The 12947-nt window shown below is 44.3% G+C and overlaps 1 protein-coding gene and 1 long non-coding RNA gene across 6 annotated transcripts in view; one reads left to right on the top strand and one right to left on the bottom strand.

Moving 5' to 3' along the window:
- LOC309356999 overlaps window positions 1-12947 on the top strand; it is a 401715-nt gene that overhangs the window by 267218 nt on the left and 121550 nt on the right. The gene's annotated exons all lie outside the window — the stretch shown is intronic.
- UACA (uveal autoantigen with coiled-coil domains and ankyrin repeats) overlaps window positions 1-12947 on the bottom strand; it is a 49555-nt gene that overhangs the window by 14845 nt on the left and 21763 nt on the right. For 4 of the 5 annotated variants that reach the window (XM_081888393.1, XM_081888390.1, XM_081888391.1 and 1 more), the window contains exons 2-8: window positions 7443-7576; window positions 4818-4906; window positions 3689-3753; window positions 2370-2427; window positions 1580-1650; window positions 1376-1482; window positions 120-301 (exon numbers count right to left, since the gene is read on the bottom strand). In XM_081888393.1, coding sequence (XP_081744519.1) covers window positions 120-301; window positions 1376-1482; window positions 1580-1650; window positions 2370-2427; window positions 3689-3753; window positions 4818-4906; window positions 7443-7576 — 706 coding nt within the window. Of the gene's footprint in view, window positions 1-119; window positions 302-1375; window positions 1483-1579; window positions 1651-2369; window positions 2428-3688; window positions 3754-4817; window positions 4907-7442; window positions 7577-11937; window positions 12336-12947 lie in introns of those variants that run through there. The other variant, XM_081888394.1, reaches the window with a different exon arrangement.

Raw genomic sequence — 12947 nt, 5'->3', positions numbered from 1 at the left:
CACTCCTGGCTTTACAGGAACTTCTCATGCCTCAAACTGGAACCAGACATGCGAGGAGGTAAATATTCTTCATTTCTTTTTAATCACCCGCTCCTCAACTCCAAGGAAAGGTAACATACCTTTGTTAGACTCCTCCATGGCAGCCTTTATCAGAGCCAAGATTTCAACGCTATCACCAATCCTTGCATAGTAAGAGCAGTCATGGCCAAGGGCATCCACCAAAGTGACGTCCGCACCATTTTTGAGCAAAACCTCCACAGCATCCTTGCAGCCATATTCACAGCCTAACATCAGAGATGTCCTGAGGATGGAAGAAGAAGCCACATGGGACCATGAGGAGTCTTGTGGAGATGGTACATGCAATGGTGGGCTCTGTGGAACAATCACTATGCTTTTTCTTTTCATCCGCTTGCATTAATATCCCCAACTCTGCAAAACTGTGGGCAAAGGGGCTCCCAATATGCAAACAGGCGCAATAAAACAGTTCACACAACAAACCAGGCATGTGGTGATGTGTAGTCAGGGTGGCGTAATGGTTGGAGACCAGAGTTCGAATCCCCACTCAGCCACAAAGCTCAATGGGTGGCCTTGGGCCAGAAACCATCTCATAGCCTAACCTACCTCACAGGGTTGTTGTGAGAATTAAATGGGGAGGTGGAGAACCATGTACACCACCTTGAGCTCCTTGGAAGAAAAAGTGGTATATTCATGTAATAAACAGTAGTACAAGTCGGAAAGATGAAAAATGCACCTGAAAAATTTCCATCAACTCAAAAACTCTCTCACATCCCACTGGTCTAATACTCCTACAGTAGATCATCCCACAAATGATCACAATGAGATTTTCCTTTTCTTCTTTTTCACAACATGTTTGAGACTTGAGATGCTTTTTTTCTGAAATGCTACCTGCTATTTATTTACCAGTGGCTCGCTGACAGAGGTATCCTTGTTTAAGCAGCTGTAGTTTGAACAAACCACCGTTTTCTACACTGAACCATAACAATAAACTATGGTTTGTTCCAACCAGGAATGGAACCTTTAAACCTCTTCCCCCTTGGCCACAGAGGAATGCGGGAAGAGCATAGAGGTCCAAGATTCATCTAGGCTCATGTACGTAATATTAAACCATGATTTGCGGTGACATCTGAACCAGGCCAGAATGTGGGCAGGTTATCTGTCAATTGCCAAACTGATGGCACTGTATTAGTAAATAAATAAATGAAGCAGTCTTTTGCTATCTTTGAAGAAATTCCACCACTTCAGATCAACACACCCCAAGCTTGTGTCCATCAGTTTCATTGTTTGAATCCCCAGAGAGTGTTCTTTGGAAAGCATACAGACACATCACCCACCGGGGGCTAAATGGATGCATTACCGGTTCTGTTTGTCTCTTGCATTGACATCAGCGCCCCTGTCGAGCAGAAGTTGACATATGGCTGGACGGCACATCTGAGTGGCCAGCACCAGAGGCGTCCTCCCGTCCTAGAGAGAAGGGGCAGGAAAACATTACAAAGGAAGGGTAAAATGAACTTGACCAATCCTGGGGAAGGACCCTGAAAGGGGCCTGCATGAGACTTACTGCATCTCTGGCATTCACCAAGGCTCCATGGTCACACAGTAACTGGATGCTGGATGAACAATCTGACATCGCTTTGGGAGACAGAAGGACATCACATCATTAGTAAATGGATCACTTCGCTACCGGTGGGCTATTTATACCTTGTCAGATTTCTATGAATGGCTGCGCCTTTAAGATCTAGAAGCCACAACCATTCTAACGACAAATGTCCAACCAGGGAACAGCAATTGCTTTTCAATTAAAAAGGGCCAATATGCCAGTATCTTCCATGCTTTACTCATTGCACCTGAACTCCAGCCCTGCAAGAAAAGCCTGTGTGTTGTTAGTGGCTCACCTAACCCAACTACACCTTTATCAGTTGCCTGAGGCGCAGAGATAGTGTGGAAGAGAACCTAGCCTCTCCCTAAAAGCTTCTCCTAACTGGTGGTCTGGAAGAGGAACATCAATCACTGGGGGGGGGGGGTAATTGGATTGTTTTTGTTTTATTGTGTATTTTGTGTTCTCATTGTGAATTTTTATGTTCAGAACAACTCTATGATCTTTGGACAAAGGGCAGTATACAAATTTAATAAATAAATATTAAAATAAGAAATCTGGGGGGGCGTCCAGATGTGTGCGTCATATGATGCTGGAGCTGATGGGAGTCATAGTCTAAAACATCGAGACAACAAATTGGGAGAGGCTGTCCCAGCCACATGTGGAAATTGAGCAGCTATTCATATGCCTTGCCAAACACGGTCCTTCTCAAGGGCTTAGGAGAAATTGCTCCAAAGGAAGGAAACTCCCTTACCTGCATCATGAAGAGCAGTGCGACCCTGAAGATCCACATTTTCTGTAGGACAGTTGTACTATGGGAACAGCCAAAGACATTTCATCAATACTGTTATTACTATTAATTATTATCGTTGTCACTGTTAAATTTATTACCTGCCCTTCACCAGCAGGCCACAGGGCAGGTTACAACCATTTAAAATTCAGCTTTAAAAACAGCTAAAACAAATCACTGTCCCAAGAATATGGAATAGACCTGCAATTTATTTATTCTAACATTTATGGTTAAGGGTTCCTAATAGTGGCAGCACTCTCATGATGAAAAATATTTCAAGAAACATTTAAATAAGATTCAGGTCCAGAATGTTAAATGTGCTGTTCAGCTTTGCAGATCTATTATTATTATTATTATTATTATTATTATTATTATTATTATTATTATTATTATTATCATTATTAACTTATTAGGGTTTTTTAAAAAACAAAAATAACTCAAAGTGACTTACAACAATAAGTAAATCACACATGCATTAAAACCAGCATAAAACAAAATGGGGGGAATCTAAAATGCATTCATATTTTTAAAATAAAACATCCCATCTACTGAAGGAGGCCAGAGATAATTAAAAGAAAGGAGTCAGAACATATAGAGGCTGTGCTGTACTGTAGATATCATACCTAACCTAATAATCTGGGAGGCATAACAAAGGAAGCTTCCTTATATAGAGTCAGACCTTGATCCACCCAGCACAGTATTGCCTACACCAGCTTTCTCCAACTAGCTTTCCTTCTGATGCTTAAGATTCCCATCATTCCTATTAACAGGCTGGAGCTGATGGGAGAGACAATGTAAGAACACCTGGCTTTGGGAGCCTAGCCTACACTGACTGGGAGAGGTTCTCCAGAGTTTCAGAGAGCAACCTTTTCCCTGGAGATGTCAGGTGATGAACATGGCAGCTTCTGTATGCTGTGAGCTATGGATCCTTCCCCATAAATCTTTATGAAACAGAAAGCTTCATACACACAGAGGAATTACCTGCTTATATCTATCCTAGCACAAAGACTCTCAGTTTTCTGCTTGTTTCTTCAGATTTCTTCAACATCCCAATTTGAAAATAACAAGGTTCAGGGTGATCAAAACCTTATTAGATTTTTGGCCATTCCTGCACCAACATTTGGGTTAAGGTGTCCAAACAGCGGCAGCTATAACGTGATAGGAATATTTCAAGGGACGACACACACAGAGAAAGGAAAAAAGCTTTGCTGTCATGGTTTCCCCTCACCCCCTACCCTGCCTTTTACATGCAACACTTAAACAATTTGTCAAACATACAGTACCTGCAACAATTTTTGCAGACAGAGTGCATGCCCATATTTCGCAGCGAGGTGCAGACCGTTCCTTCCTAGAGAGGTCAAAGTGACAAGGAAATGCAGAATGGAATCATAAAAGACATGCCAGAACATTCATTCAGTGTCTACCACAGACCCATACACACAGAGATGGGTTGTGTGCTGCACATAGCTTGAGTTGAAATACTGACCATGATGTACCGTATTTTTCACTCTATAGGATGCACTTTTCCCCCTCCAAAAATGAAGGGGAAATGTGTGTGCGTCCAATGGAGTGAATGCAGGCTCCTTGGCTTCAGCGATAGCAACACCAAGCCTCCGAAGTGCAGAGGGAGAGCTCCCCCTGCGCTCCGGAGGCTTTGCGTTGCTTTCACTGAAGCCACCTGAAGCCCCCGGAGTGCAGCGCAAACACCCGCTGCACTCTGGGGGCTTCAGGCAGCTATCCGCAAGCCTTCGGAGTGCAGCAGGAGTTCCCGCCGCGCTCTGAAGGCTTGCGGATAGCCGCCTGAAGCCTGGAGAGCGAGAGGGGTCGGTGCACACCGATCTCTCTTGCTCTCCAGGCTTCGCTTCACTGGAGAGGCGCTGCACAGTTTTCCCTCTCTGTGCAGCACCCCTTCAGTGAAGTAGGAGGAGAAATGGAAGGGGCTCCATTTCTCCTGCCGCTTCTCTGAAGGGGCACTGAGCAGAGAGGGGGAGAAATTTTTTTTCCTGTTCTCCCCCTCCTATGGTCTGGTGCGTCCTATAGAGCGAAAAATACGGTAATTACTGTATTTTATACATCAATTCACAAGGGATGGAAAGACAATGGAGTATTTTAAGTCAATCTACCTTGAAGAGTGACCCAGTTTAGTCCCTTCCATGATGTCTCAACTTCCCCATGGCTGCCAACAGCAAACCCTCACCACAACCCCAGGGATGTAATCGGCAAAAAGGTGGCTGGGAACCCAACAGGGACATTGATACACATCTAAGAAGCTAGTTCACAACAACCCCTTTCCATATTCACTCAGCAAGTTTAAGCAATACATGAAAACATTTGCCCAACATCTTCTACAATCTCTCTTTAAGAGGATCTTATCAGAGAGACAACCCTCTTATTTTAAACAAGGACTCATACCTGCCGCATCAGTAGCTACAATGTCAACCCCGTGTACAAGAATGGCATTCAGACAATCAAGATTCCCTTTGGCAGCTACAACATGGAACCTAAACAAAGCAAAACAGGAAAATGTCTGTGTAATGTTTGCATATACAAGGTTACAATTAAAATGTTGCAAGTGCAATCCAATGCTATAAAAATACAAAAGCAGCACAGCAGAGAATAAAAAGAAATACAACGAATAGGCTGCTGGGAGATAGCTCAGTCTGGAGAGCATGAGACTCTTAATCTCAGGGTTGTGGGGTTCAAGCCCCAGGGTGAGCCAAAGACTCTTGCACTGCATTTACTCTTAGCCTAACCTGCCTCACAGGGGTGTTATGAGGATAAAATGTGGAAGAAGAGAATTATGAACACCACCTTCACCTCATTGGAAGAAAGGTGGGATGCAAATGTAATATTATATTATTATTATTATTATTATTATTATTATTATTATTATTATTACCACCACCGCTATCTATCTATTTTCCACCCTTCATCTTATGATCCCAGGGAGGTTACAACATTAAAACACAACTATAAATATAAATGGGATAAGTAAATGTGAGCTGAAAAGTCTCTTAGAGCCCTCAGGATCTATTAGCTTCTGGGCGTGAACCAATTTAATAGGTTCCTTATAAAGAAGCAAGAGGAGGCTAACAAAAAATTAAACCTCAACAGGAAATGGCCTTACCATGGCAAAAGCCTTCTTTATACACATACGTGTACACACACACACACACACACACACCCCCCACTTTCAGACCTCCCCATCCTCCTCCTGCCTCACAGAGAAAACCAAACGAAGTGTCTCCTGCTATGTCCCGTGAGCCAATAATGTGTTGGGGCCATAAAGTCCTGAACAGCTCTGAATCTGGCGGCACCAGAAGGACACTCATCGAAGGGGTTTCTAGATGTCTTGGTCTCAATGTGCAGTGCAACCCTACACATGTCTAGTCTGAATTAGGACCTTTGGGGATTTAATGGGATTCACTCCTGGGTTAAGCGAGTAAAGGACTGCAGTTTACATCTTCCAACAGGAGAACTATCTTTTAGAACAAGCCTTTTAAAATCTTTACCCCAGTCTGTATCTGGGATTTGAATTGGTTTTATGTATGTACTGTTGTTGTTTTAAACTGTTTTTGTATTTATAATTGGGTGATTTCTAAACTGTTCTTTTTATTGTTGCAATTTCTTTAACTGTGTTAATATACATAACTGTTGTATATATGCTATATTGTAAATTGCTTTGCCTCACAGAAAGCAATTCATAAAATGAAAGAAGAAGAAGAAGAAGAAGAAGAAGAAGAAGAAGAAGAAGAAGAAGAATGTGCAACAGGTAAACCCTAATGGAAAGGCAATCTTTGAGCAGCCAGATAGAATGTAGGTTAACCCTGGATTTCTGTTTTTCAGTCTGCTGAGAATGCAGAATACAGAGATTTCTGTAATTCTCAGCAATCCTTATAACAGCCCTGTGAAGCCGGCCATTGTTATCTTCATATAAGAATAAAGGGGCTGAGGTGCTGGCTTGCTCAACACCAACTAGTGAGCTCATGGCTAAGCTGAGAAGCCACATTTCTGGATGTTGGTTCCAGAGAGTGAGAAGCTGTGCCTGAATGCCTCTGACCTCTGGCTTTCATCTTGGAAACTCTTGGGGGTATGCAGGCTGTGACCTACAACCACCCAGACAGAGTCACTCACCACAAAGCATCCAATACAAGGCTCACAGAATAACCCTAGCATTAAATGTCCTCACCGCTTACCATTTAAGACAGAAAACAGCTTTGTGCAGTAACTTGAGACTGCCATTCAAACTTTCTCCGGATTGGCTACTGAGAAGCTTCTGCAGTTACCACAAATATCTCCCCTTTTATTATGTGCGCACACAGGAGTTCAGAGAGTGAAACAAAAAGGGACCTGGGAGTGGGACAGACACCACACAAGTAATACAAACCGCATGGGAAAGACCCAGGCCTTTTATTCTCGTCTGGAGCAAGTTTGGAACCAAACCACAAACACACCCTGCAACCTAGACAGATTTTTTTTAATCAGCCAGGCAGAGACCACCCAATTACTTGCTTCTGGATCTGCTGCATATTACTGTGTCAAGGAAAACAATTCATCTCAAGCAGCTTTCATAGTGCCTTCCAGTTGCTGTTGGACTACAGCTCCCATCAGCCCCAGCCAGCATAGCCCAAGACTGGAGGTGGTCAGAGCTGTAGTCCAGTAACATCTGGAGGGCCCCCAGGTTTCCCTTCCACTAAACCACATGTTTACACAGTTCGGCATGACATCCAAACATGCCCTGTATGTGTGGAAGCATAAAATGCTCTTCCGCAGGATGCAGGTCCCAACAGCTTTCTGTTTATTTAAAACATTTCTATGGCACCTTTCCAAGGCTCAGGGAGGCTTACAGGAAATAAGCACTAGGCAGATAAGAGCCAACAGAAACAACAGTGCCCCTCTCAAAAATTTGGAAGGGGCCAGGAAGATCAAAGGCAAAAAAGACACATCTAAGCAGCCCTCCTCCAAGGGGTGGGTGGGCTACAAACTTGGTGGGAGGTGGGCAGAGCAGCTGAGGTCAAAACCCCGACTTCTACTCACGCAGATCTTCCTTCCACATCGAGTTTGGTGGGGTTTACACCCTTCTTGGCAAGGACAGACGAGATCTTCTCCACGTCGCCCCGTTCAGCAGCTTTCATCAAGCGATCATCGTACTTGTTCCAGTCTGCAGTCAACTGTTCAAAGAATGCGGGCGAAATGTTTTCAGTGTACAGTGGTGCAAATCCCTCAGAAATATGAGCAAAAATGCCTGTTTCCCATAGAGGATAAAGTGGGGGAGGGGGAGAGAAGTGTTATTCATCTGCCATCCATGTAGCTGGAAGGGAAAATCCCTTAAGAAACGGAAGCCAAGGAAAGCTGCTTCTGGGCTTTAACAAAACAAAAAACTGAAGGAGCTTGGTTTCACATATTATTGTGTCAGTTTAATACGGGAAGTACTTAAGAAAAATCCAAACACTGAGAAAACCATGAAGGATTCATGCCTTTTGCATCCCATTATTTACTGGCATGCAATGTTATTCTCACGAAATAATAGGATATTTGCAGCACCTTTCTGCAGTTCAGTGTATACTTGAATGTGCTTAGAGATGCAGAAGATCTCAGCTCAATGGGCAGCTTCACTTAAACAACGATCAGAGGAATGGGTTACCTTAAACACAATCAGGCTTGGTGTGGGGAGTGTTTTGGCTTTTCCAAGCCTAATAGCTAGAGGGGAGAGGTGACCTTCTTGCAGACTGGGGAGGCAAAGTTAGCCCTCCAGCCAACCACCTTCACTGCACTCTCTCCAGAAAGATCACCTCTCCTGCAAACGCAGTTAGGCTTCAACAAGGCTTTCTTTTTTTTTACTGAATTTTACATAGCACACACTCCAAGCCAGTGGTGGTGCAGTGGTTAATGCTGGACCTGGGAGTAGGGGGTTCAAGTCTGCACTCAGCCTTGAAGCTTGCTGGGTGCCCTTGGGCCAGTCACTCACTCTCAGCCTAGCCTACCTCACAGGGTTGCTGTGAGGATTGAACGAGGAGGGGGAGAAGCACATAAGTCACCTTGAGTTCCAGGGGAGAAAAAGGTGGGATATAAATGCAAAAAATAAACAAACACCCCAGTTACAACTAATTCTATACATATACACATGCACTCACACTTAGAACTCTCTCATGCAATAAATAGGTTTTTTCCAAGCCTAATTCTGGTGCAGAGGAAGTTTTCAGAAGAGGGGTCACAGCTGGAGAGAAGACAGTCAACGCTTCCCAGCTGCAACCCACTTTGAAAATGCTCACCACCAAATTCTATTGCTTCTAAGGGCAGTGGGGGGGGGTGGAGAGAGGCGGTAAGGAGGGAGATTTCAGGTGGTGTGGGGAGGGCCCAGGGCCTTCATTGCACCCAGCCTGAGGGCTGGCAATTCACCATCCCTGGTGTAGATAGAAGCTGATAGGAAAAGCATCTTCCTGCCCAAGATCATGGAGAGTTGCTGCCTGCCACAGCTGACAATGTGCTAGGTCAGAGCTGGGGAAGATCTGTGGCCCTTCAGTTAGTTGCTGGAGTCATGAGGGTTGTTGGGGGGATTTCATGAGGAGGAGAACTATGTATACCACCTTGAGCTCCTTGGAGGAAAAATGGGATATAAATGCAAATGAATGAATGAATGAATGAATGAATAGGATAATAAGCCAGACCTCCCATAAAACAACTTTTTCCTCTATTCCTTTGACTGTAAGAGAATTCTAGCTTCCGGTAGAACTAATTACAGTTCTTCTAAAACAGAAGGATTCTATGATATCACTTGCACACCAGTTTAACCATCAAGAGGCCCTTTCTGTTTCCAGAGCCTCCTTGCTCTGGTTTAATTGCCAGGAGCGTTCTGTTTGGATTTCCAGTCAGGCCACCTCGGTGCCTTCTCAGAATAGAAACAAGGTTCTCCACCCTAGTTGGCATTTCTTGCTTTCAAGATAGACAGAAAGAAAAAGTATTGCAATCCAAAACACTCTCTTCCCCTACTTCAGCCCACCAACGCCCAAGTCCTCCTTTCTTGCAAAAGGCTTGCATTTCTACTCAAAGGATAATGGCTACATTTGAACTGCACAGGAATGTGTTGTTTTTGAGGTTCTCCCACTTCCCACCTCAACTGGGTGTGGGCCTATTTCATGTGTTATTCCTCTAAAGCTGCAGATTAAATCTCTGCCTGAAATGAAAGCAGCATCTTCCTGCCTGTGAATGGCAGCATGTGTGGTTTGCTCTGGAAATGTACAGAAGAAGCCAAAACTAATGCCCACTGCAGCTTCCTGGCAGGCACACCTAGACTGCAAAAAGAGAGAGAAAGTGCAATCCATAGTGTCATTCAAACGCTGAAAGGCACCTGCTTTTTTCCAGTCATTTCTACGGAAAGACAACTTGCAAAGTGACCCAAATGAATGTGGAAGCAATAATTTTATTTTATTTTATTTGCCTCCCACTACATAGCAAGCAACTGCATTCCAAAGCAGGGTATCATGTTTCTGTCTGTAGTGTCACGAAACCACAGTAGCACAATTTGGGTATGCACCCCACTAGCTAGCAGGAAATCCATTACCAGAGGGAGAAACAGCAGTTGCCATACCAGCAGCAAACGCTAAACTGGTACTAGCAGGGAGAAAATTCTAGCCACTCCCCCCCGATGTGCTAGCTTTCTACATGCAGGAAGCTTCCAAATACATGTTGCCATTCAATGGTCCACCAAGCTACCTTGTTCCATGTACTGTACATATAGACCAGGCTTTGCTCAACTCATTACCTTGCAAACAAGAAGCTACTTCCAATTAGGGCTGGGCGATATCTGGTTTTCAACATCACAATATATCACCAGCTAAATATCACGATATCTCGATATATATTGTGATGTTATTTCAATACTGGTATTTATTGCACAGCCCTATTTCCAATGTGCAACAGTAGTTTAAAAAAATCTATGAACAACAATATTTAAATCTTTCACCTCCCAGCCATCAGATTTAAAAAGTTTTGCACACAAATATCCCCTTGGTATCAACAGCTTCAGAAAGGCATATTTGAGGACACAGTGACCCACAAGTTGGTCTGCATATCCAGGTATACCTTTCCATCTAGAATTGGGGCTGCAGCAGGACTCCACGTTTGCATTTGCTCCAAGTCAGTAGGCAAAAACTGCACAAAAGCCAATGGACGTCATATTTGATTATCCCATGGCTAATTCTGGCCTGTATGGGATTATAGTGGTATGGGGCGAGCCTGCTTTCATCTCTCAGCCCTTCAGTCTTCAGCCGCTCCCTTCTAGGGCTCTTCAAAGGAGCAAAGGCAGCACCACTGACCTACTGAACCCTTTCTGGAGTCATCAAAACATCCAGCATCTGAAGGCCAAACAAGGCATTTCAAAAGAAACAAGCATGGAATTAAGGATGCTTATGTTACGCTGATTTTAATGCATGTGATTTTGGGGGTGACGGGGGCATTTGCAGGGAAGCATCGGCAGGTGAGTGGCACTTAAGCTGTTCCCAGGTGGCCAATTCTTGCCTGCAAAACCTCTCCCAGAAAATTCTCAAATACCACCACCACTGCGACTCTAAAGCCACAACTCAGTTTGGATGGGGAAGAAACGGCCTCACCTGGACCACCTACAGGGAAGAAATGGCAAACACCTGAGGAGCTAAATACCACAGGCCCTCCAATACAAGTGCCCCACATTCTCTATTTCAGGATTGGGACCAAGCACTTGCAGCAGAAATCAAGTCCTATTTGACTTTGAAAAAGCCTGATAAATCTTTTCAAGGAATCCCAAGCAGGCACATTTCAAAAAGAAGAAAGCAATTGGAAGCACATTTCAGTCTCTTCACTTTCTATATTCCTGTGTCATTGACAAACTAGCAGAATTCTCAATGGCAAGCATTTCTACCTAGCATAAAAATATGCTGGGCAGTGCTGGTGCAGAACGCAGAAGTGATGCATCCCTTTCCAGGAACTGAAATAAATGCTTTTGACCTCTACCCATTCCCTAAGCATACTTGACATTTTTAAGTTTAGGCAATTAATATTTCCTTTCATTGAAAACTTAAGAGCCCACAAGTGCTCCAGCATGCTAACTATATAGAATAACTAGAATGGTTTGGTCAAACATTCCCAGTTACAGTTAAACAGATACGGTAAATACACCAATAGAAGCTCCTCTCAAAGCGAATACCTGGAGGGCTGCAAACAGTGTGTCTGTCACAGGTGTAAGCTTCCAAGACGGAATAAAGGTGGGATATAAAGACAACAGGATTACAATTTAAAGGATTTCAAACATTAGAAGCCCAGCAACTCCTTCTGAACAGAAATCTACCATAAAGAGTGCAGCACCGAGATCATCCATCTGTTCAATTCACCTGCTGTACTGCACAAAAAGGCGTAAATTAAGAGAAATTCTCACAAAGAGTTCTAAGCGGAAAGAATACTACAACAAGCAAATGCTGCAATTCAGGCCACATTGAGAAGGAACAATGCAAGCTGTGGCAAAAAGTTGGAAGCTGCTCTGCCGTAAGACGATACCTACTGTGTTTTTAAGGGCACAGGAAAACCAGCAACTCATTCTAGAGTTCCCGAGTCCTGGCTGCCAAGAGTGAACAGCAAACCCAACATTCAGCTACAGCCAGAGTCCAAGGGGGCTGCCCAGTGCAACCTGAATTTCTGCTGCCCTTCTGCATTCATCTTGGTCCTTCTTCCCTTAGCTCGGATCCCCTGACATGCTGTCTCCGTCTTCGGGGTCTTCTTCAGACTTCATCACTCTTGAGAAGACAACTGGGCAGCTTCTAGGGGAAGGGCTGTGCCAAGTGGCACCGTCCCTTCCAGCGGGCTGTGCCAACTGCTGCAGCTGCCCCCGCCTGGCACTGGAGGAGGGGGATGCCCAACACCAACGTGGCTTTTGTTTTCACTCCTCCTGCGCCGTAGCACCAACTACTGCCTCTGCAGTTCAGACACAGTAAATATTGCCCCGCTCCAAAATATCCTGTAAACAATATGCAGACAGTCTCACACCAGTCCAGAGCTATTTTTTGATTTGCCCGGTACTTGATAGCTGAGCGATCGAAAGAAATAGCTAATAATATATCCAGTGCATGCTCAACCGGTGAGTAATACGTGACGGCCGCTGCCGGCCAGAGAGGCAAGAATGTGCATAAACTGCTCACACCACGAGCGGGCGACATGTGCTACTGACCCAGGCGCTGCACTCCTTCTAAGAAGCAAATGCAGTATGTTGTGCCCAATTAGCTTTCAAGTGACACTTTCCAAGGGAAACTAAGCCACTGTAAAATAGGGCATGATCAGTTCTACCAGGGACCCCTGTCATTAACCAGTACGGGCTCCCAACAGCTTAAGAGCCGATCGCGGCTTTGTAATCATATGACTGCGTCCAGCAGAGAGGAATGCAAGAGTCTATTTTGACAAAAGCATCTCAGATGTTTATTTAGAAGACACACGTGCCCCTGCTTTTCTAAAAAAAATTAAATAAATAAAAAGAACTCTCCTTTTACAAGCACGGACCCCATTCTGAAAGCCAAGGAG

The sequence above is a fragment of the Podarcis melisellensis genome, assembly GCF_964234715.1.
Source record: "Podarcis melisellensis genome assembly, chromosome: 14".
Taxonomy (NCBI): domain Eukaryota; kingdom Metazoa; phylum Chordata; class Lepidosauria; order Squamata; family Lacertidae; genus Podarcis; species Podarcis melisellensis.
The sequence above is the reverse complement of the archived record's forward strand: the minus strand, read 5'-3'. Positions and strand labels throughout refer to the sequence as shown.